This window comes from Aspergillus pseudonomiae (genome assembly GCF_009193645.1).
Source record: "Aspergillus pseudonomiae strain CBS 119388 unplaced genomic scaffold BDV37scaffold_8, whole genome shotgun sequence".
NCBI lineage: Eukaryota > Fungi > Ascomycota > Eurotiomycetes > Eurotiales > Aspergillaceae > Aspergillus > Aspergillus pseudonomiae.
In genome coordinates, this window is record NW_022476000.1 from 550,706 (window position 1) to 573,745 (window position 23,040).

Sequence of the window (23,040 nt, forward strand, 5' to 3'; positions counted from 1 at the left end):
TGTAATTAATATCTATGTACCGATCCAGGGCAATCTATTCCTTAATCTAGAAAATTATAATTAATAATTTTTACTGGTAGACTGTTCAATTTTTTAGAAGATAGTAAACTGTTATAGATAACTGAAACCCTGGATTTTATCAAAGCTACTACTATAGATTGGGCGATGCCGAAGTTTCTAGATACTTACTGGGATTACCAAGTAATTAGATCAGCTCTTGGGGGTTCCATAGTAGAATTGAAGAGTGGTCCTTGTGTAGAAGCTCCTGTATATATACAAAGTCTAACAAAAGCTAATAGTCCAGATTGGTGTTGGGATAACACTTGGAGTGTCAGTATAATTCCTTACGTAGCATTTGAAAGAACACTGAGGGTTATCACAGCTTCGATCTAGTGGCCCCTGCCGTTCGTGACAAGCTTCCAGGTGGAGTTATCAACGTATCTGATCCTTCACATCATCTCGCTCCTGCTACATGAATTCTGAGTGTAGATGATCAAGGACTTGGGCTCAAACCACCACGGGAGAGGCAGTGGCCCGGCCGTCGCAGATCCGATAGATAGCCCACAGTCCCACTATAACTCAGTAATATGAGTATTAGGCTGTATTATTGAGGGGGTTTAGGCCAAATATTTTGCGAGCTTGGAATGAATCAGCCTGGCCAATTATCTGACGTTGTGGTTGTTGGTTCTTCACAGGGGAGATTGACGCAGCAACTAAATGCCAGCCACTCCAAGTTGAACAAAGAACTTTTGGTCACCCCCTGAGTTCAGTGTAGCTTATCAACCAGAATGTCTCCGACTCCTCCCACAGAAAACGAAGGCATAGTTACCGATGTCAGTGAGTGGACTATATATGGGGAAGCGCCAGACACGGATAAATATGTCAAGTTCTCGAGTCTGCTCTTGCTGTCAATCGTACTGTGCTTGGCGACTCTGTGCGTAGCTGTAGACAACACCATAACTTCGACCGCGGTGCCTCGGATCACCCATGACTTCCACAGCATTGAGGACGTGGGTTGGTATGCAGCGTAAGTCGTTTCTATCACTTGTCGATTTGGAAGTGAAATTCTGGCGGAACATTAACGGATCCTCCAATAGAATTTACCCCTTGACCTCCTGCGCATTCCAACCTTCCTTTGGCAAGATCTATACGCTCTTCTCCAACAAACCCGTCTTCCTGGCAGCGTTGTTGATATTTGAGATCGGAAGCACTGTATGTGCTACTGCACCGAATTCGAATGTTTTCATTTTTGGACGGGCATTAGCAGGTCTGGGGTCTGCTGGGATACAAGCAGGTACTACGCTCATCCTCGCTGAGTGTGTGCCGCTACACCAGCGACCGACATGGAACAGCATCGTTGGTAGCATGTTTGCAGTCGGGAGCGTAGCGGGGCCTTTATTGGTATTCTGATGTTCCATATCTATAAGTCAGTTGCATTGATTGACAACTGGTGCAGGGAGGAGCCTTTTCAGACTCAACCACATGGCGTTGGTGTTTTTACATCAATCTTCCAATAGGAGGCGTTATCATAATCTCCATCGCCTTGTTCTATGATAGAAGGCGCGGTGGCGAGAGGGTCTTGGAGTCGGCCAGAATTTGCAATCAGATCGCGCGCTTCGACTTGGCTGGTACTTTCACCCTTGTATCAGCAACGATCTGTCTTCTTCTAGCACTGTCATGGGGCGGGACTACATACGCATGGGACAATCCCCGCATCATAGCCCTGCTCACGGTCGCTGGTATGTATTCTGTTCCTTTGCCTTCATCGAATACCGGACACAAGATCGTGCCATCGTTCCTTTACGCTTACTACGTAGGCGAAGCGTAAGTGCGGCAATCTGGTACAGTCTCTGCCTGGGAGGCGTATTCTTTGTACGTAATTCCAACCCAGACTTCATTTCCATCTGGCTGACCAACATGCTTCCACCGCATCAGGTCAATGTTTTCTACATACGTGAGTAGGGTCTAAACGAGGTGAAATAATTAAGATAAATACTAATGTCAATTTGAGCGCTCTGGTTTCAAATGGTCGATGGCGTCTCTGCCGTCAAATCCGCTATCCTGTTCATCCCATTCATGCTCAGTGTCGTCGGTGGATTCATGATCTCGGGCTTTGGGACCGCTACGACGGGATATTATACACCTTTCGTCTACGCGGGGTCAATGTTTATGTCGATAGGTACCGGCCTATTGATGACGGTTCGGCCTCATCACACCTCGCGAGCGAAATGGGTTGGGTATCAGATCCTATGCGGCGCTGGAATCGGCCTAGGCGAAGAACAAGGGCTATACATGGTCCAGACAACGCTTCCTGAAAATGATGTGGCAACTGAGATTGGACTCATATTGTTCGCGCAGACCTTTGGTGGAGCCCTCTTTGTGTCAGTTGCACAGGCAGTTTCCCTGCGCAACATTAGCGAGGCTTTGAAAACAATGGCCCTGAACCTGGACCCTCATTCTGTTCTGGACGGCACATCGATTAACTCCTCTTATGCTCAGGCATCTCCAGAACTACAGGCAGGCTATGGCATGACGATCAAAGATGCTCTCCGTGTTGGGCTTGTCCTCGCGACGGTATCGAGTCTAGGTGCCGTGCTGTACGATTGGAAAAGTACGAAGACTAAGCGCGATGATGGGAACAATGAACCAAACAGGGACCATAGATTGGAACATACAGGAGACCTTCAGATGCTGGATAGGAAGTAATGATTCAGGCTATTACTTAGATACACACCTGCCTGTAGCATTTTATATAATCCTCTAAGTTCTAACTCTCGTTAAACTTATAGATTGACTATCTATAACCTATGTGAACTATTTAAATAATTAAATAGCTTATACGGTTTAAGCAGTTCAAGCTAGGGGCAGAGGCTAGAGCGTAAAGTCAAGATTTATAGATAACTAGGCAGAGCTGTAGAGATGGATCGGCGGAGCAGGGAACCAGTGCCACTCTACTCCGTAGGTGAGGCCGAAGGGCGGGTCTACTAACCTACATGACAGCCATTCCACATGCTTGAAATTCAGCTTACACAGCTCCAAGAAATAAAAAAAAATTTTTTTAAAAAAAAAAAAAAAAAAAAAAAAAAAAAGGTCTGTCACAAAAGCCGAGGAGAAATATATTTGGCGGTTTGTATACAACAGGTGAAAACCGCCTAATTTCCTAGCATAAAAATATGTTTCAAGACCGATTCTAAATTTTATGAAAGACTGGTAAAATGTCAAGCATTTCATGAAATTTTGAAATTTTGGACCCATCCCGACTCCGAAGTACCTGGGGACTCTGTGATTGCTTCGTCGTCAGCCCTATCCGTGCGGGGCGGGGACCTGGTCCACTTGTGAAGTGAAAATGGAGATTCTTTCTGTAGCAGAAGCAATACAATCCAATGGTTCTGCTTAGGGCCAATGTCGCAATCGCGAACCAGGCCCAGGAAACTAGGCACCAACCATTTGCAGTGACCGGAAGACTTCAACCTTTCCGAAATAGTGAGGGTCAATTTGCTCCGAACGACAACGATCATCCCTAGTCTATAGTCTATGGCGACATCGGACTCTCTCCGACCCCAATGACTCCAACTGCAAAATTTGCGCCCGCGCTCTCAAATCTGCCATTTCACCCTCCTTGGTACATTCACTGCAAGCATTCCACTGCGCACACGATTCTTTCAACCACCTGAGCCCCTGAATCCATATCCGATCCTCATCAGACCCGATTGTAATCAATGAGCGGAAATCCGTCTTCGGGCGACCTGCCCGACCTCGAAGCCCACCAACCACCAGCGAAACCCTCTTTCTCAACATGGTGGACCCAACCCGTGGACGTCAAGTATACCGACCTCATCTGCCTTCTGCTCTGTTTCACCACCGGGCTCTGCGATAGCAGCGCCTACAATGCGTGGTCCTGTTTCTTGGCGATGCAGACCGGTATGCTCCGACAGCACCACCCCCCTCCAAAACCATATACAATTCCCGATACTGACTGACCATGAACAGGAAACACCATTTTCCTCGGGCTAGGAGCCTCAGGCCAACCAACTAGCAAGCCCTGGGGCTGGTTGAAGTCGCTCTGTTCCATCGCATTCTTCTTCATCGGCGCCTTTATCCTCTCGAATATCACCCGCCGCGCCGGAGCCCGCAACCGCGGCACGCTCTTTCTGTCGTTCGTATTCCAGTCCCTTCTGGTCATTATTGCCGTCGCCCTTATCGAAGGCGACCTCATTCCGCACACCTCGGACGATGCTTCTCTGACCGGTGGGCCTCTCTTCCTGGAACTGATCCCGATTGCACTCTTGGCGTTCCAGTCCGCCGGCTCCATCACTTCCAGCCGGGCACTGGGGTACAATGAGATCCCGACGGTGGTTTTGACCAGCGTGTATTTCGATGTCGCATCAGACCCGAAACTGGCGGCCGTGCCAACGACCAACGCGAAGCGGAACCGTCGTATCGGAGGTGTGGTGATGTTGTTGATTGGAGCTATTGTCGGTGGATGGCTGAGTCGGAGTAGTGGGGGAATGCAGTCGGCCCTGTGGATGGCTGCGGGGGTGAAAATGGTGATCGCGTTCACGTGGTTGGCGTGGAAGGCGGACGTTGCGCCTTCAAAGTGATCGGTGACTAGTGATGGGTAGTCATAATGATGTGTTGGGGGTTTAAGATGTTTAATGAAGTTGGTATAAGAGCTAATATGTGATAGAGCATGCATTCGAGTAGACTAATTTAGACCATAGATAAATCTTCTTTTTGTATTTTCTCGACCTGGTCATGCAAAACTAACGTGTCATCGGATGCGCTGCGCCGGATCTGCAAACTTAACTGTTGTTTATGCATAATAGCACTGCCCCCTTGCATCTAGCGATATGACTGAAGTACACAATTACTCCATCCTACTAGTAGCTGGAACTGCACAACCATTTGATTATGGTTCCACTTACACATACCATAGATCTTTCCAGCCACGTTTCCAGCTGATTATGGATCTGTTTAGTTTGGTTACTTCGCAATGTGCAGGGCATATTTCGATCGAGGGAGAAATAACCGCGGAGAATTGGAGTCACTCGAGTTATTACTTTTCATTTATACGTTTTTACTGGTTCAAACATTACGCAGAAAATGGGCTGATAAGATGTGGATCAACAACAACAACAACAACAACAACAAGAAGAAGGAGGAGGAGGAGGAGGAGGAGGAGGAGGAGATGTAGTTTATTGGTACGACAATCCAACTATCCAACTAGAAAAATTGAGTATATACTCAGCAAGCGAGATCTTCTATATTGGATTCTCACACAAAGGACCTCATTGGCCAAACAATGGGTTTCATCAAACAAAGAAGAAAGAGGGAGTCTATGCTTCATCCTGGCACCTCCATAATGTTGCTCTAGAGTAGTATACAAGGATATACATAGGAAGAATGACGAGAGGCTTACTCGAAGGCATATTGATATTATACTGCGTTGTTCAGGCCGATACAGCTCTTTCAAGGAATAGATAAAGTAGTAATACGTTTCCGAATTACATATACATTCCAGGGGCACATATCTTCAGTACTCCACCCGCAGCCACAATAAATTCATTTTTTAGGCGCCGACTCACATCGCTCCGTCTCAGCCCTTAAAGCAATTGCGAGCAGAATCCGGCCTAGATCTTTCATATCCCCAGCTTTGCAAGTATCCCAAGGCCCGAACTCATGCAGTGTCAGAAAATCAGGCGATTCCTCCTGGCCCAGTGTGTTGTTTAAATACTTGACATAATTCGCGCCGTACTCGGCAAAGGTGAGGTAAATCTCATGTCGGTCTTGGGAGACCAAAACACGACTTACTTGTCAGTACGCGTGAGACACAAGCAATGGTATAGAGAGGTTCACCCACCTGCCACAACTACTTATGAAGCCAGCAGGGTCAGGCTCGGCTTTGATCCAAGCAACCATTTCGGCTGCCTCCTGCATTGCAATGCGTGCGAATTGTTTTCGCCTTAACATTGGCTTTACTTCCACGATTGCATAAGTCTTCAAAGTTTCCGAATTCCCGCCTTCGAGACACCCGTCCGTACGAGCTTCAAAGGAACCATGCCTAAAACTGGCCACGAAAGGCTTCCGATATAGCGTCCAATAAGACCCGAAGCGACGATGGATAATGAATGCATTGAGAAAGTCTATCAATGCTGTATTCACGATTTGCTCGTCTTTAGTCTTTGGGTAGTTGAGGTCTAAAAGCTCTTGGGGTCCATATGACCGTTCCCAGGGAGGTGTATCCTTAGCGACACTTTCCACCGTGGGTGTATCGTTGAACTCGCCGGGCGACTTGGGCCTGGGCGTATTGGGTGGCTCACTGGGTACATCAAATGAAAGCTTTTTGATGCCTGCTGCTAGATCTTTCAGCCGAGCGCTTCTACGAGGCGGACTGACTGCAACATTGGGCCGAAACGTGGCATCCGTCGGGATGTGAGCAACCTGCTTTTGATAGAACCGAGGTAAGGCAAATGTCCCCTCCTTCAGTTCACTGGAGAAGCTTTCAAGGTAATCTGTCCATGAGCGACATTTTTCCAACATACTGGCTGCATTTTTAGCCCATTCATCTAATCCAAACTTTGCTAGACTCAATCTGTAATACGGGAGCGATTTCCTCAGGACGCGAAGCATCAAGTATTGCTCTTCTTGTATAGACGAAGCTGAACTAAGATCAATCTCATGGATTGTCTTATTCTCTATCATTTCTCTCCTTGCTGCTTGCACCCATACGCCTGGTCTCTCTGGTAGGGATCTATCGAGCGATGCCATCTCGATACGCAGAAACAGGCCTTAGAAATCAGTCTAGCGGACGCGCACACACAAAAAAAAAAAAAAAAAAAAAAAAAGAAAAAAAAAAAAAAAAAAAAAAAAAAAAAAAAAAAAGGCTAGCAGAGAGGAAAGAGGAGATTGGTCAAATGCAAAGCCTATATATGCCACATTTCAACACCACGATTCACTGCTTGGAAACCACTACCCGTCACGGTTGAGTGGTAGCCGACCACATCCTGACATGGGGGTCGGCCGTCGAGCCTGCCTAGGGCAGTCTCATTCACTTCCAACTAGGTTGTTCTCCCAATTCACCCTCCTCATTCAATGTGAGCATGAGGATTACCCAACCATAGCATTGAGATAGCCGCGGTCGGCGCATTGACCTCCAGTCGGACCTTGGTCACATTGCTTCTTATATGTGCCGATCAGTCAGCGCATTCAATAGAAAGAACTGACTGTACTATGAATACTATTTTTAGGAATAGAGGTGTGGGGAGGAGGATTGACAGGGCACTAGGGTATGTACTAAATAGGTAGTTTAGCAGTAGCCGAAGGAACCTTCAATAAATATTTATGCGTGACGCATCGTGATTGGTGGATTGGGGGTTGCGGCGCAACCCCACCGAGTTGAAGGAACAAAACAAAAGCGGCCAACGTCTCGTTCTACATCTCCCTTCATCCACTATCCACTCCCAAGTCATTCTCCACCAAATCTCTTCGCTGAGACAGTACATCAATCATGCCGACTCAAGTAGGAGAAATGGTGCTTGAACGTCGCACACATTACCGTCGCGCGCTCCGAACGATCATGCAGACAATCTGCCGCCTAGAGACTGAAAACATCGACCAGCATGACGCAGAAAAGGCGGGTATTCAGCAGCGCTCCATGTCATTAGAGTCAAGTTTCGACAAACCCTACTTCTTCATTCCTTACGAGGATGAATACCACCCGACAGAGCGAGAGTATTCAACATATGTCCCCGACGTGGAAGATCGTTTGAATTGCGAGGGTTTCCATCTCTACATGGACAGCTGTATTAGCCAAGTATATCCAGAAGATGACAATAGGCCTTTTGGCGTTGGCTACAAAGCGTATGTATCCTATTTGCCGTCCAGGATCCACTCTCCTGTCTGCTAACAGTGACCGTCTAGGTGGCCAGACCTCAACCTCGGTGAGCTAGCCGAATATTCCAAGTACTATTGGACGGCATCCTTCACTGGCTTTGCACTACCCACTCATGAGCCTTTACCCCATATGAAATGTCTCATACACAGCGAAGCGACTGGAGACAATCGATTACTTCGAGGTGAACTCATTGCCATTGTAAAAATCATGACTGCTCGGTTGAACACAAAGTCCCTCCGCCCTCATACAGTGGCCCCTGTAAGTTACTGTTCCTTCTGCAAAGATAATATCTACATGCCATACCATGGTTGGAGCTCTGCTAACAGAAGCTGTCATTCAGGTCCTGCTGTACTCTATAATGGGCCCACAGCAAATACGTGTACTGGAGGCTTATTTCGACGGCAAGAATCTTATCATTCGAAAGACCAAGCTGTACGATATGAAGCAGGAGGATATGGAAACGGTAGACCTACTTACCCGGTGGTGGCTAGGATTTGCTGTCGGCGAGACGAAGTCAATCAAAACAGCCCCTCTTCCTTAGCCACTTTAGTATTATGCATTGGGTGGCGTTCCAGGCGGGTGTTGGGTACTTGGCCTATAGGATGGGATTGCTTCTTTTCTTCTGGGTTTCTTTGGCGTATTATACAGGATTTTTGGCGTACTGGTATCAATTTTTTATTTGTCAAGTGGATTCGGCACTTGGAGCCTCCGCTCATTCTTGAGACAATAGTGAATAATACTCTTACCAACAAATATGTTTGACCACACAACACACTTTGACTGGTGATTGACATAGCTGGATATCACTGCTGAAGCTCTTCAACATTATAAGGAACATATTAGCTAGGCTAAGTTCCGGTGAATATCTCTGTCTATTCCGTAAAGTACTAGCAAACGTTATATGTATTCTTAATTCCCCTCAACTCAGTAAAATCAACTTTCCACAAACCTACTAAGATGGTGAAAAGGTCTGATAAGCTAGTGTGTGTATCCATTGTAATATAGAACGTATACAGTCCCCATCAAAAGTTTCCGTTGAATGCTTGTTTTACACCAAAGCTTGATGTATTTGAACAGGGATTTCTCCGCGAAATCGAATAATATAGTCAATTAATAGATTTAATTAATAAACAGTTATCTATATTATATTATAGAGAATACCAATAGATATAATTGATATATGGCGCCGTAATAATAAGTCAAATTTATATCTAACAAAAGAACTATTACTTTACATATAAATTTATATGCGATGGGGATTCAACAAAAACTTTTGAGGCATGGAGTAGAACTGTACATCTAACCGTAGATTTAACTGTGTGTATTCCCAAGATGATATTTTCTGGGTAAGATGTATAGATCTTGTGGGAACAGCCAAAAGAATGAAATCAATTTCTACTACGAACAAGAAGTAGGAGGGCGACATCCTTTACAAAGGAACCCCTTTGAAAAAGAGAATTAAGGGATAAAAACTAAATAAATCGGAATGATATGATAAAAGAACCGAGAAATCGTGATATAGTCCCTTAAAGACTGTATATGCATCCTTTGCACTGCCTCATATATGACCTGTTGTCTGCTAAGTCATATGTGGCACTCTTTTTGTACAATCTCGTGCTACGAATTTCGAAACACTACTGGTTCGACTTGGTTGTGTATATCTCAACTCTTCGCCCCAAAAGCATCGTGGGAGGTATTTCCCTCATGGCCTCTGAAGGAACACTGCCTATCACATTGCGCTATTAAACTTGTATATCCACCTTTGATAAGGTATGCTAGATAATGGTCTGAAATGTGCTGCTTCTCATGGACTCATACTATATACTTGCTCTATAGACTGCCCCCCGCAAAGACCAGTAGGCTGTGGAGACACCCTATATATAGATCCGACGCAACTATTTCACCAACTCTAGGTTCTTACAAACCTGCAGGTAAATTCCATAATATACCTTCTGGGTAGGGCTTAGATCATTCCATGCCTTCCCGTTCTCGTCAATCTTCGGGTCTGTCTTTCCTTCCCCTGTTAACCATGTATTGGAATCAGATGTACTCTGGCGATCAACATCCTTCCAGTTCTTCATTATAAGAGAAAGGCTCGTATCCGTACTTCCTGTGTTGATAATACTTGTCATCGGACTCAGTATCCGGTTCGGTGAGGAACGGTCATTTCTGGAATTCAACCGCTTTGTTGTTATCGGGTTGGATATATAACCAAAGGCGCCAATATCAATTTGTTAGATCAATTCCCACACACTCTGCAAGTCCGATTGCTAGTTGAAAATTAGTTAGACTTGCGTTATGCACATCGCATTGTCCAAAAGAACTCACATCCATAACTCTCCACAATCGATAATCCTTCACAGTACTTGCCCAGAGTGGGGGGCTACGAAGCAAAGAAAAGTCAGCTCAATCCAGCCAAGTTACGGTGTGCTAACCACTCACTTAGAGCAAAGGACGGTATCACTACCGCGGGCCTCCCAGGTCAGAAGGGCGCTGCGTTCAACGGTCTGCGTGCCCTCCTTATCGGTTGTTGACTTCGTGTTGGCATGATTCACTCCGCCATTCACTTTTGGCGTGCTGAAACTGACCCCAGCTGCCCACCAAGTCTCGTCTTTCACGGCCTCCATGTTTTCCCTTTCGCTACTTTCAATGCTTTTGGTGCTTTGTAAACAACCCCCTAAGGTGAGTCTAGTCGGGAATACGGAGCCTAGTGTGGTTAGCTTGGACGGCTTTTGTGTGCATGCCTAGCGGTACTGTACCATATTGCCGAAAGAATTTATCTATATCACTCTGATTTTCAATAGCCTAACAGCGATGATGAGTTCAGCAAGGGCATCCCGGAAAATAGATTTGAATTATTGGCAGATATCGACCCAAAGATTTACACAGCACGTCATTCCTCTCCCCTAGCTATCTCGAATACGATAAGAGTCTAATATACTTCTTACCAGGATACCAGAGATACAATTGTTAAAGTCTCTCAATCCTGTAACGGACTCAAAGAAAAGACAATGGGGCGGCTCTGTGAGTAGTAGAGTAAACTTTCTCTCCTCAAAATGAATGGTTCGTTAACTGACAGAATCCCTAAGGGTCTTCTCCCGGTTTGGCCATTGAATATGCCGATCGAGCCATTTTACAGCTAAAGGATAAAAAGAACAACTTCCTCTCATACTGGCGTGTTCTCCAGGATCCGAAATATGAAAAGCCAGCCTCGTGGGACGATAATTTCGATCGAGCCCTCAAACGCGCCCACATTGTTTTGCAGAATCATAAAGCCGAAGCAGACAGCAAGAAAGAAGAAATGGCGGACCTTGTCAAGGATCTGACAGCTGTAAGCCCCTGCCCACCTTACTGTTGATCCCAGGCTTTGTTGATTATCGGCGGTATGGCTGATCACACCGCTATGCAGTTTATGATGAATACGAGCGCGAATAAAGAGAACGTTGACAGTCTTAATCAACGGTATAATAAGACCAAGCTCAAGAAAGAGGGCAAGGAGTACAACAGTTACATTGAATACCTTGACTCGGATGTAGCAGCCGCAACCGCACAAATTATTTCGTTTGAAGAGCAAATGCAGAAGGATAGAAAGGTCATTGTAAGTTACATTGACACATCACAACTTCAGAGTTCGAATTACTAATGCAACCAAAGCGTGACTCTGAGGAAGATCAAATGAAATGGTTTTGGGTCCCTTTTTGGGGCTGGAGCAACTCGATTCAGATGTCGGAGAAGGTTGAAAAGGCCACCAAGACCTTCGAAGAAACAAGAACGAAGCTCATCGGGCGAGGTGGTAAGACGATGCAGGTCACGCGTCTCATCAGTATTCTCAGGCCCCTGTGCAATCAGTTCGATGATCTAATTGGGAAGATGGGGACTGCGATTACTGCTCTCAACGAAACGGTCGAACTCTTTGGTTCTCAGGCCAGCAACTACAGTTCTATTATCACTTCATTGAGAGATATGAAAACCGGAGTGGAGTCTGGGGACTTTGATATGCGTGATATGAACATCGAGGACGGAATCGAGCAGGCGGTGGAATCGTTTACCAAGGTCAGATGTCTTTCTCCACCATTAACAATCTACCAAATTGACTAACCGAATATTTATCTAATAGGTCAAAATGCTGGCTGAGGAGTTTCGGAAGACCGCTCTTCTTACTGTACAGGAAGGTGAAGGCGATAAAACTTTGAAATAGGGCGGCTTAATGCATCTCAATCTCCTCCTCTCCCTTTGTAACTAGAGGAATTCGAGGTAACGGATTATGTTTGCTATTGTCGATGACCAATTTAATAGCCAGGGGATACAGAATGGCACTAAGGCGTTATTATTCTTCGATATTCAACAAAAGCATCTTTTGTTGGACTATTTACATACCCAAAATAAAGTTTGACGGATTTGTTGCGAATTGTTTCTTCATTCCATTTATCACTTAGTATTCTGGGTTCAGTTAGAGGTTAAAACCAAATATATCTTCTAAATGCTGTATTATAACTTGGGTTTCAGCACCAGTTTGATACCTTCAACCTGAAACCCAAGCCGGGTTTACCCCGAAAATAAAATGGATATATATGTTCAGTGGAACCAAATCGGCTGTCCTTGTTCGTCGTCGAACAGAAGAGTAAGTGACAATATTCAGGGTCTAGATAATACATAGTAAACGATAATGTCAAACGTGATATCATTCAATCTGGCACTTCGGGCCCAAAGTTAGATCTATACCAGATATTCAATATATGTCCAGCATCTGTCCGAGAGTTAAATCTTATGATATAACACTGTAGGCCGTACAAGGTAGGGTACATCGCATGGGTTACTACTGATACCAGAAGTCTCATACGTTTTATATTATCCGTCAACTAGGGTTACTATATGCGGTTGATGGTATTGTCTTTTTAATAGTCTTTTAACGGCCGTGTCTAGGGGTCAGGAGGGTGCCGATTGCATGCAAAGCGTTAAGAAAAGGAGACAAGTACGAGGACTGGAAGAAAGACTAGCTTGTGGGGAAGATCGATTTGGTAGCGAAGTGTTGCCGGTGGTTCAGCGGTCAACTTCTGGATAGAAGCCCTAAAAGTATTAAAGGGTTAGCATGTAATCCTAAAACGGGAAGCAGTCACGCGGGTATAAGGCAAAACCCCTTTGTATAACACGGTTCTCTATAAAGAAGAATGCATACCTAACATCGAATGATCATGATTAGATCATCTGCTGTGATGGTTGGTATTAAAATGTCCGGGAAGGACTGTGGGTCAAACGCAGAGCTTCCAGAACATGACACATGACGTCGAGACTGCTGGATATACAAAATTCCCCGGATTTGGTTACAAGATTATGTAGCCGGTTTCGATTTGAAATAGAAATGCCAAAATTCTGTGGCGGACCACGGAACCAGATGACTGCATGAATGCGGCATTTACTCCCATCTGTCACATCTTGTCTTACTCATGTTAAACTTTTCGTCTCCGTACCCTTTGCGGCTGTGTCCGCTGCCAGCTGTCAATTCACTCCTCGCGTACTTGGGTTAATCCCGCACATAAATAGCCCTAACTCTTCCCCAGCACCTACGAGTCTCCCGCATCCAATTGACGAAATATCTCGTCGTTTGGAAAATTCACTCATTCTATCTTCGATTGAGAATCGCACGCATTACTTCTCCTTCATCAATGGCATTTACAACGACTTCTGAGATCCTAAGCTGGCTCAAGAAGTATCCAATGCAACAACACAACTAAGCGACCGATGCTTTACAACCCATAATCATGTCAGCACTTTACAAACTGGCGGCAGTCAACAATGGTCCCGAGACCAGCTGGGACGACAACCACATGAGACTCCTTGCTCGTCTGACCGACGAGGATATCGAAATCCTCCAGCTTCCCTCGCCCAAGTGTTCGGCCAAACGGATCTCGGCCGAGCTGTGCCAGACGCCAGCGCAAAAAGACCGCGTCATGAGTCCTCCCTGGCGACTCGGCATCTGCGCCATGGAAGACAAGGCGCTCAGCAAGGCCAACCAGGAGATATTCCGTCGCCTACAGATCGACGGTCTTATCGAAGTGGTCCTGTTCGGCGACAAGACGCTGTTGAGCAAGAAGCCGGAGGAATGGCCCATCTGTGATTTCCTGATCGCGTTTTATTCAGATGGGTTTCCCCTCGAGAAGGTCATCTCGTACACGAGACTCCGCTCGCCGTTCTGCTATAATGACTTGCTTATGCAGGGCGTTCTCTTTGATCGTCGGCTCTGTAATAGAGTCTTGGATCACCTGGGTGTGCGGACTCCGAAGCGCCTTGAGGTGAACCGTGACGGTGGTCCCAGGGCCCATGATTGGGGTCTCGTTCAACACGTGTACGATCGGATTGGGCTGGGGATACCTGGTCCTGCGGAAGGAGAGGCAGCCCGTGAACGATCCCATGCACCGAGCGTGTCTCTTTCGGACGACGGGAACACGCTCCTGGTGGACGGCCGAACGCTCCACAAGCCCTTTGTGGAGAAGCCCGTCAGTGCGGAGGACCACAACATCTACATCTACTTCCCAACAACTTCCCAGGGTACCGGCGGTGGGAGAAGACTGTTTCGGAAAGTGGGCAACAAGTGCTCCGAATACGACCCTGACTTGGTCGTGCCCCGGTGTATTACCGAGCAGGGGACGACCAGCAGTTACGTGTACGAGCCGCTCCTGAACGCTGACAATGGAGAGGATGTCAAAGCCTACGCAGTGGGGCCCCAGTACTGTTTTGCGGTGACGCGGAAATCGCCCGCCGTCACAGGCGTGGTCCATCGGGATGCGAGTGGCAAGGAAGTAAGACTACCCACCGAGGTGAGCAAGGAGGAGGCAGACGCGGCCACCAAGATCTCAACAGGATTTGGTCAGTCTGTCTGTGGGTTTGACATCGTGCGCAATAAAGGCAAGAGCTACGTGATTGACGTAAACGGTTGGACCTCGGTGAAAAATCAGCCTAGCTTCTACGGTCAATGCGCCGATATCCTGCAGCAAATGCTTATGTCTCGTGTTGCTCATGGGATTGCTAAGAACTGAGACTAGCTTGCGTAGATAAGTTATGTATCCAATCGTGTACATAGTCTAGATCCATGGTATAGACAGGCAGGACAAAGTCATTCTGGCCTTCATTACTAGTTAGGGTTGAATAATAGTTGCGTAACCTCACTGAGTCACCTATCAGTCCACATCTTGAATGAAGTAGCCTATTAGACCTGCTGCATTACCATCGTTGGAAAATTGCTCATGGTTGAAGGTGACCTGCCAGCCTTGGTTTGGACCCATATTCTCGGACCAAAGATCAGACTTTTCTTCCGGGTAGGGTTACATGCAGGCTGCAAGCTATGCTGGCTGTGCAATTGCAACGGTGGAGCGAATATGACACAGACCAGGTTGAGTCTAAACTGGCATCTTGCTTGGACCCTAACTAACCCAAACCCTCGTGATGACCCTCTTTTAGGGACCTTTGGGGAACAATGGGTCGATATTCTATCCTGGTTCGACCGGTGGGTCTTGGTGGAATAAGAAAAACTAAGAAAAACTAAGAAAATATTCTTATGTAAAAGAGAGTAGCAGAAAAATAAACACCTTGGCTGTGTACGGTATATAAGTCTATATCGCACGAATTCCTCTATCACCCATACTCTGAATCTATCCCTTCTAAGATCATTGTTTCTACTGTGAACGCGATACTGCTGAACACACATCTCTACCTTTGTCATTACCATAACTCTTTCGAATGGCTGATTCTAAACTTATGAACAATTCCACTGTGATCGTATCCCTGATCCCAGTATCCCTGACCGACCTGGAGGCAATTTGCGAATTTGCAGAAGTGACTCGACCCCCCTAGAGCCCTGACCCCATCCATCCTGTCGTCCATATCCGTTGAATTTATGGTCACCCCCATTTGGACAAAATGAAGCATTACAAGCCAACCTTCCGGTGCGAGATTGAGGGTGTTGCAGAGACGCAAAATCTGCCCATAAAACAAGATACGAAGGAGGCGAAGGACGGCATCACGACAACAGCCGACGAGGTTACTGGATACAAAGTCAAGGCAAGTCCTCGGCTGCTGGATCGGTGGCTGGACAAAGTTGTCCGCATTTCTGGGTCTGCACCAGTCTTCTGTTTTATCGTTGGCGCACTTCTCGTTTGGGCTTTCCTGGGCATTCGTTTTGGGAACTCGGCTAAATGGACCGCCGTCATTTCAGATGTGCAGGCGATCCTGTGCTACGTGTTCGACTCTTTCCTCATGCGCCAACTACTCCGCGAATACTCCGAGCAGCAGGAGGCCATGGCCGAGATGAAGTCGAGACGGAACAGCCATGAGCGAATGCTGACGAAGCTCAAGAACAAACTGGGGCCGGAGGGAGTCTGTCATGTATCACAAATCAGCAGCAATCGCCCCTTGGATGCGCTGGATCAAGGGACGCGGACACAAGGCTGGTTTGCGCGGATGATCATCTTCTCCGCGTGGGCGTTCGGACATATCATCACCGTGGGCATGTATTGGGTCTGCATCTTCATCTGGCTGGGCTTCGGACACTACTGTGGCTGGACGGACCAGTGGCAGCTGTACATCAACTCGGCAACCTCAGCCCTGATGGTCCTGGTATTTGCGTTTCTGGATTGCCTACGCGAATGCTATGCCGACTATGTCAACAATTGCCTGGACGCCATCTTCCGCCTCGATGCCACGCTCGAGAAGGAGCTCCGCTGCATCACCGACGACAATCTGCCGAACGAACCCGAGGTAATCCAGCCGCCGCGTGAGAACCCACTGCAAGTAGCCGTATTCTACTACGCCGACATCATCGGGACTCTGGTCGGGATTATCATCCTGGTGGCCGTCATCGTCGCATGGGCCGCTGTCGGACCAGTCTTCCACTTCAATGACAACTGGTGGCTCCTGATTGGCACATATGCGGGGTTAGTCGGGCTATTCGACAGTTTCATTCTGCGGAATATCCAAGGCAAGGTGAAAGAGTACACGGTCGGACAAGTGCAGAGCCTGGAGAAGAGAGACATGACCCTCTTCGCGAGGACGCAGATGGCCGTTCCGCCCAAAGACGATCTTGATACATCGTCTGTCACCCACCGGATCTCGATCGCGATGGGGAATGTCTGCTCGCATCTGCTGATGGTGGTTGCCGGCTTCTTGCTGACTATTGGGTGTGTGATCGGCTCGAGTGCGATGCGGTGGAGTACGACGGGGCAGTTGATTTCGAATATTCCGCCCAGTATTATCGAGACCTTCTTCATGCTTATCTTGATCACCGGCCAGAATGATGCAGATGCCGGCGCGAGGGTGGATATGACGAATATCTATCACCGTCGACAGAGACTCTTGTGGTTTGTGAAGGATGCTCGGGAATACTTGGGGACTCGAGAGTCGGCAGATCTCGCTAGGAAGGGAGAAAATTAGTTCTTGGAGGGTCGTGATTAAAAACTTGGCTACAGAATTGTTTCGCTTCAACATGCGTTGCAGTTGGCTTGTTTTTTTTTTGGTTTTCCTTCGCTCAACCGATAGAACCCGTATAAAAGCTATTGTTTTGTTTTCTGTATTTTGTCATTTGTCTTTCTTATGTTTACCACTGTTGTCGTTCAACTATTTGACCAAATCACATGAATTAAATGCAGTACATAGTATATTTTGAAAGCATCTCATAGACCCCAGTCAACCTAGATCAATCACACCCAGCATTATCATGTGCCCCCCCCTCCACTTCCCCCAAAATGTGACCCTAACTAACAGTGGTAGCATAAAAAGACATACTAGCAGACCAAGGTGCAGCGTACCACAGCTGCCACCCATTACCAACCAAGCAACCCTCCCGAAATTCATTCAAAGCAAAGAATCCATCAAACCAGAAACAACCCAACTAAACCCAACAAAATCCCTCACCTTATTACATATACTACCCTGTACTCTTGACATACGAAGTCAACTGTCCTAGTCCAAACTAACCCACCAACGCCGCTAATCCAGACCCTGCAAGCCATAGGGCTGAGCGACCCACATGTAACCGCGATAACGCAAAAGCTTAAGTTCCCGAAAATGCCTCGCTCTCAGTGGATGAAAAATAAGAGGTCAACAATTTAGCTTGATTTTGGAAAAGCTGTTGCCTACTGCACTGCCTCCTTTTTGCTTCCATGATACCGCATCTACCTGCTTGTTTGGATTAGCTTGTTTTTCTTTTTGATCTTTTTGCCGAGGAGGAAGGGAATAATAATTATAAGCATAATAATAATATTATTAAGGAGGGTGACTCATGGTGGGTGACGGTGAGGTGTTTTTTTACGGGCGAATGGGATGGTGTTTGGGTTTTTCTTTTTTTTCTTTCTGTGTTGGTCTGTGCTTTGGATTCTTGATTCTTGTTTTTAGATTGTTGGGGCGTTTGCATGATAGTGAAAAAGTTAATTAGGTGTTTCGATTATGTTATATCTAGAGGGGTTTTATGGTTTAAGTATTAGAGTGTGTCTGTTTTTGATATCTGACTGGATAGCTGTCTAGACGGAAGAGAAAGAGGCGTGCTCAGAAGAAATAGGACTTCTCGGCTGATGGAAGTGTACTCCTTACAGTAGGATTAGTATGGCAGTACAACATGCAGTAGTGTGACTGAGCCTTCTGGATAGTGGGCTGGTCATAGTACTCTGCACTATAATACACCAGTGGCAACAAGGCAACATCAACCCTAACACTCCGAGGCGAAGTCTTCTACAATAAGGACAATGGTGAGAGTGATCCAGTAGCGGGTGGGTCAATCAAGATTATTCTACGTGGATAAGCAGACTCAATAATGAGATAAAGGAATGCCAAGTGAAAGCACGCAGTCATCTACCCGAGGCAACGGTAACAGCCGGGAGGACTTCAGTCTTGGGTAATAATATCACTGGATCGTGTTTGAGTCTGCCTGAGAGACTAGCATATAGCAGCTCTTTGGCCGAGGAGTTATGCATTTAATCTTACGGTCCTTACAATGCGTAGATCATAATATTGCCCATTGACATCATTCAACCAGCATATACACTATCTTGTCTAAGCTACCTCATGAGAAGTCATCCGATTCAAATAGCGGCGGCCAGAGACACACCTGGCTGGTAATGCACTGGTTATTCAAAATAATGATGACGCCCAAGAACTATGGCACGTTCCAGTCGAGCACATTCACTTAAAATCGTGATTCTTTGGTGGACGTATCAAGCATATCTTCCCAGTCCTGCATAAACCGTTGGATCCACTTCCACAAGTTGGGAGAAGCGACAAACATATCTCTCTGAAGCTTGGGTGGGTTGTTGGCAGTATATTTTGTTTTCCATTCGGACACGAGCGTAAGCTTCTTAGCTATTGTATTTATGATGACCTTGTTTTGAAAATATCCTTTTTCGTCCTTTTCAATTTTCGAGAGCGGCTGATTCTTTTCTTGGACTTCATTATACAGCTGGATATAGTGAGGGGAACGCCGCTGTTGTAAGAAGTATTGTTTTATATCCACTTCAAAACCACGAGCAATGTGTTATATAGTAGTAAAAAGGTTAGAGTCACTTATAGAGTCAAGGTTCAAGAGTCGACTCAGTCTCCAAGAGACTTGGGCCCGCTCAAGTGATTCGCGATATTTGTGGATTAAACTCTTTTCGATCGACCCCGGTATAGCAGTAATAAAACCGTTTATAAAAGGTACAACTAACTCTGGACTAATTTCGTCGCGGTATTGCGGCAACCCTGGCGCGGTGAGTAGTATAGATTTAGGTATAGGCGAAGTGAATGCCCAGTCGATGATACACGTAATATTATAATCTTTATCGATATATATATATTATTGACGCTCAAATCAGCGTGGTATAACGGCAACGTCTTCGGATTGACAGCTAAAAATTTAAGTCTGGGTATAATGTCGCGGAGAGTGTTAGCTGCAATTATATAATCCAATCTATTTTTTAACGAGTCGGGTTTGCGTTTGGCAGTTATAAAGTCGCTCTATAGGTCCACGGCACTCTGGTATTATAGAATAAATTGATAGTCTTCCGGCGAGGGAACAGGTACCATAAAATAATAATATGATAATTATAGAATCTCGGCATGCTCCGAGAAAGCAGAGACAAGGCTGTTATAGAATTCTGTCTCAGAAGTAAAAGAGCCACACAGGATCTTTAAATTATATCGTCCATATAATATATGACCGCGCGAGAGGCATGTCTTAATTTCGAAGGACCTATCTTTTTCAAAGAGTAAGCCGATTTTTTTTAAATCGTAACTGTGAAAGTTTCCAAGTAATAGTATCCAACTAGATAAGCATTCTAGCCTTGCTGGGAGTATCTAGGTCGAGTTGAGGAGAACTAGCTGGTCTCCAAATTTTTGACAATAGCTGCCCCTGCGTTTCACTCATAATAATGAAGGGTACCCCGATATCATTCTCGGATGATGCACTATGGGAGATTAGGGCTAGAAGAATGGTCTGCGGGAGTCTATTACTAATAATTGTATACTTCTGGGACCGGCACGTCGCTGTGAGCTCTAAGATATCGGAGTGTGGTAGCTTCACTAGCCAGTAGCTTCATGCCTATTTCTATTGATATGAATGGTCTGGGGTGTGGGGATCTGAAGACCCATCGTATCCCATCTTCAAACGAAATGAAGATAGCCCAGTTGAAACTTCCCGAGCAAGGTCGTTGATCAGGCCTACAGACACACGAAACACCCTGCCGTAGTGTGCTCGCTTTATGACACAAAGCTTGAAGGTCAAAGTCGGCGTAAGTAAATATGTCTGGCTTCGAATCTGAGGACATTTCGATTGTAAGAAACTCGAGGATGGAGAAAACTAGGCAGACAGTTATGGTTTGTGATGAACCAACTACTTTAAGGCCGTCAAAGCCTTTGTGGGTATCCCGGGGTTGTAATTTACGCAAGGGAGATTCTGCGAGGTTGCCAGTGTGAACCACTGCAAGGCGGCGACATTCTCGCGCAACACGCATTAAGCTATCGAGACAAACATGAAGTTGTCAACCAGGCGGACAGCAGCTAAATTCTGCATTAATCCCCTAGAAAGTTATCATTTCCATACACTACGCTATGCTTCGAAATTACCACTCAGCCCCTTTCCCCGTCCCTGTAACGTGTCTCGCCGATATCTGCGTTTCATGAGCTCTGCAGGCATGCCACCTCCTGACACGGATCTCTTCCGATACACCAGTGGCCGTTGGCTATGGGATGAGGAGCAACAACTTCGGGACCGATTTTCGCCTTTCAATATGCCTGAATTGCAGCGAATTGCGGCGCAAAGTGTCGGAGCGGACACATGCATTGCGATTACAAAACTGGCTGAAGGATTATTCAACAAAACCTTCCGACTCGAGCTGGATAATGGATCATCTGTGATCGCAAGAATACCCCATCCTATTGCCGGGCCTAGGTACTACACCACGGCATCTGAAGTTGCGACGATGGAATTCGTAAGAATTGAACATGCTGTGTCGGTATGATATTTCTAACAGGCAATCCAGGCCCGCACAATCCTCGGAATACCAACACCTCAAGTATATGCTTGGAATGCAGATGTGAACAATGCTGTCGGCTCTGAGTATATCATAATGGAGGAAGCCCCCGGAACAAAGCTGGAAGATATATGGCATGTTCTTTCTCTCGAAGAGAAGGTAGAGATTATGAAGAATCTCGTCCAACTAGAGAAGAATATGCTTCAAGCGCCACTGAATTGGTATTCGGTTCGGAGCCAACGTTGATCTGTTATATTGCTAATAATGACTTAGTTATGGGAGTTTGTACTATGCAAGTGCTAACATCAAAGATGCCGTGCCAGTCGACATATGTGCAGATGTATCTTCTGAGCTCAAGGACAAAGCCCAACATCATTTGGCCATAGGCCCAGTCGCAGAAAGACACTATTGGTTAAAAGAACGTGCAGAGATGGCTTTTGATCGTGGGCCATGTTTGTTCTCGACCTATCTCCTTGTTGTCTTAACTGACCCATCGAAGGGAAACAGCCACAGGACTATGTGCTCTCTCTAGCTCATCGAGAAGAGGCATGGATACAGAAACACGCAACTCCACGATCTGAAGATGACCGGCTAGTGACTTCAGCAACGCAGAACTCTCCAAGCAGTCATATCTCTTTACTACACAAGTATCTCAAAGTTGCTCCTTATCTCCTCCCGAACGACCCGGCGGTAGTTGCACCATATATCTGGCATACAGATCTACATTCTGGAAACATCTTTGTCCAAAATGGCAAAATTTCTAGTGTTATAGACTGGCAGGGTTTGTGGGCAGCACCATTGATACTTCAAGCACGCCATGCAAGGCTAGTGGATTATAATGGGAAAGTCATTTTGAAAGGCCCTGCAAACTTCAAAGATCTTGATCCAGCGGAAAAGACTCGGATCAGAGGTCTTATGAGTAGCTCGATACTGCTCTACCTCTATGAAAAGCAAATTGCTAAAGAAATTCCCCTTCTCAATAAAGTCCTCCGATTTGACCACGGGAGGATACGGTGCGATCCAATCTTGTTCGTGGGAGACACATGGGATGATGAACTTATACCCTTGCGAGAATCTCTGATAAGGCTTGAGAGGTAAGTATTTCTCAGAGCTCATCTTTTACAGTATATCACTAACGATGCTTCAGAAGCTGGAATGAAATGGGATTCGACTTTCCATGCCCTATTCATTTTACAGAGGATGACCTCCGTATTCATGCAGAGGAAAGCGACGGATGGAATGATGTGCAGGAATTCTGGGACTCTGTTGCGGATATAGTATCGAGAGACGGTTGGACACCGCATCATTCATATGATGATGCCGTTTCTCTGTTCACGGAGCTACGAGACATTGGCCTGAAAGCTATGGTAGGCAAGGAGAGAGACACATTTGAAAAACAGACAGAATGGGTCGAGAAGCATCAATTCGACATTTTCTTTCCTAACTTGCTCCGAATTCTCAGAGCGCTGGGTCGGAACTCTATCACTCACGTGCATATATCGATCTAACAATCTAGACGGGATTTCAAGATGCAAGCTCAAAAGTACACTGGTAAGGCTTTCCCATAGAATGGTCCGGGTTGGGACATTTGGAGCCTTGATTATCTATTAGTAGACCAGTTCTTGGTCTTAAGTTTAATGTATATGATTTATTCTT

The 23,040-nt window shown here is 46.1% G+C and overlaps 9 protein-coding genes across 9 annotated transcripts; 6 read left to right on the forward strand and 3 right to left on the reverse strand.

The window, feature by feature from the left end:
* Nucleotides 1-788: 788 nt before the first annotated feature.
* BDV37DRAFT_296998 (MDR family MFS transporter) lies at nt 789-2,706 on the forward strand (the record flags this gene model as incomplete). Its single annotated transcript, XM_032090224.1, has 6 exons — nt 789-1,027; nt 1,098-1,401; nt 1,457-1,739; nt 1,784-1,872; nt 1,936-1,954; nt 2,012-2,706. The coding sequence occupies 6 exons, from the start codon at nt 789-791 to the stop codon at nt 2,704-2,706; spliced, it is 1,629 nt and encodes a 542-aa protein (XP_031945423.1).
* Nucleotides 2,707-3,284: 578 nt separating this feature from the next.
* Nucleotides 3,285-5,118, forward strand: BDV37DRAFT_239939 (YoaK family protein). The gene is made up of 2 exons (XM_032081012.1): nt 3,285-3,921; nt 3,991-5,118. Exons 1-2 carry the CDS (start codon nt 3,720-3,722, stop codon nt 4,599-4,601), a joined length of 813 nt encoding a protein of 270 aa, XP_031945424.1. The 5' UTR covers nt 3,285-3,719; the 3' UTR covers nt 4,602-5,118.
* A 444-nt stretch (nt 5,119-5,562) lies between these two features.
* BDV37DRAFT_279475 (uncharacterized protein) lies at nt 5,563-6,768 on the reverse strand (the record flags this gene model as incomplete). Its single annotated transcript, XM_032086341.1, has 2 exons — nt 5,563-5,806; nt 5,861-6,768. The coding sequence occupies 2 exons, from the start codon at nt 6,766-6,768 to the stop codon at nt 5,563-5,565; spliced, it is 1,152 nt and encodes a 383-aa protein (XP_031945425.1).
* Nucleotides 6,769-7,464: 696 nt separating this feature from the next.
* Nucleotides 7,465-8,647, forward strand: BDV37DRAFT_239940 (uncharacterized protein). The gene is made up of 3 exons (XM_032081013.1): nt 7,465-7,860; nt 7,921-8,152; nt 8,235-8,647. Exons 1-3 carry the CDS (start codon nt 7,508-7,510, stop codon nt 8,433-8,435), a joined length of 786 nt encoding a protein of 261 aa, XP_031945426.1. The 5' UTR covers nt 7,465-7,507; the 3' UTR covers nt 8,436-8,647.
* Nucleotides 8,648-10,128: 1,481 nt separating this feature from the next.
* Nucleotides 10,129-10,521, reverse strand: BDV37DRAFT_279477 (uncharacterized protein; the record flags this gene model as incomplete). The annotated part of the gene is made up of 3 exons (XM_032086342.1): nt 10,129-10,164; nt 10,223-10,277; nt 10,337-10,521. 3 exons carry the CDS (start codon nt 10,519-10,521, stop codon nt 10,129-10,131), a joined length of 276 nt encoding a protein of 91 aa, XP_031945427.1.
* A 384-nt stretch (nt 10,522-10,905) lies between these two features.
* BDV37DRAFT_279478 (uncharacterized protein) lies at nt 10,906-12,092 on the forward strand (the record flags this gene model as incomplete). Its single annotated transcript, XM_032086343.1, has 5 exons — nt 10,906-10,918; nt 10,984-11,225; nt 11,304-11,492; nt 11,549-11,947; nt 12,012-12,092. The coding sequence occupies 5 exons, from the start codon at nt 10,906-10,908 to the stop codon at nt 12,090-12,092; spliced, it is 924 nt and encodes a 307-aa protein (XP_031945428.1).
* Nucleotides 12,093-13,107: 1,015 nt separating this feature from the next.
* On the forward strand, nt 13,108-17,317 carry BDV37DRAFT_268848 (Low affinity iron permease-domain-containing protein; the record flags this gene model as incomplete). The annotated part of the gene is made up of 3 exons (XM_032084247.1): nt 13,108-13,114; nt 13,661-14,134; nt 15,987-17,317. The coding sequence occupies 3 exons, from the start codon at nt 13,108-13,110 to the stop codon at nt 17,315-17,317; spliced, it is 1,812 nt and encodes a 603-aa protein (XP_031945429.1).
* Nucleotides 17,318-19,064: 1,747 nt separating this feature from the next.
* Nucleotides 19,065-20,679, reverse strand: BDV37DRAFT_268849 (phosphotransferase family protein; the record flags this gene model as incomplete). The annotated part of the gene is made up of 6 exons (XM_032084248.1): nt 19,065-19,387; nt 19,439-19,587; nt 19,740-19,870; nt 19,994-20,147; nt 20,179-20,319; nt 20,366-20,679. The coding sequence occupies 6 exons, from the start codon at nt 20,677-20,679 to the stop codon at nt 19,065-19,067; spliced, it is 1,212 nt and encodes a 403-aa protein (XP_031945430.1).
* A 366-nt stretch (nt 20,680-21,045) lies between these two features.
* On the forward strand, nt 21,046-22,952 carry BDV37DRAFT_268850 (aminoglycoside phosphotransferase family protein; the record flags this gene model as incomplete). Its single annotated transcript, XM_032084249.1, has 6 exons — nt 21,046-21,342; nt 21,394-21,605; nt 21,658-21,836; nt 21,884-22,478; nt 22,532-22,793; nt 22,914-22,952. The coding sequence occupies 6 exons, from the start codon at nt 21,046-21,048 to the stop codon at nt 22,950-22,952; spliced, it is 1,584 nt and encodes a 527-aa protein (XP_031945431.1).
* Nucleotides 22,953-23,040: the final 88 nt, after the last annotated feature.

What these genes read in the sequence shown, in the direction of transcription:
- BDV37DRAFT_239940 (XM_032081013.1), top strand. Translation starts at nt 7,508, where the DNA reads ATGCCGACTCAAGTAGGAGAAATGGTGCTTGAACGTCGCACACATTAC. An exon ending in TTTGGCGTTGGCTACAAAGC is followed by an intron (nt 7,861 to 7,920) that starts GTATGTATCCTA and finishes GTGACCGTCTAG; the next exon opens with GTGGCCAGACCTCAACCTCG. An exon ending in GCCCTCATACAGTGGCCCCT is followed by an intron (nt 8,153 to 8,234) that starts GTAAGTTACTGT and finishes GCTGTCATTCAG; the next exon opens with GTCCTGCTGTACTCTATAAT.
- BDV37DRAFT_239939 (XM_032081012.1), top strand. Translation starts at nt 3,720, where the DNA reads ATGAGCGGAAATCCGTCTTCGGGCGACCTGCCCGACCTCGAAGCCCAC. An exon ending in TTTCTTGGCGATGCAGACCG is followed by an intron (nt 3,922 to 3,990) that starts GTATGCTCCGAC and finishes GACCATGAACAG; the next exon opens with GAAACACCATTTTCCTCGGG.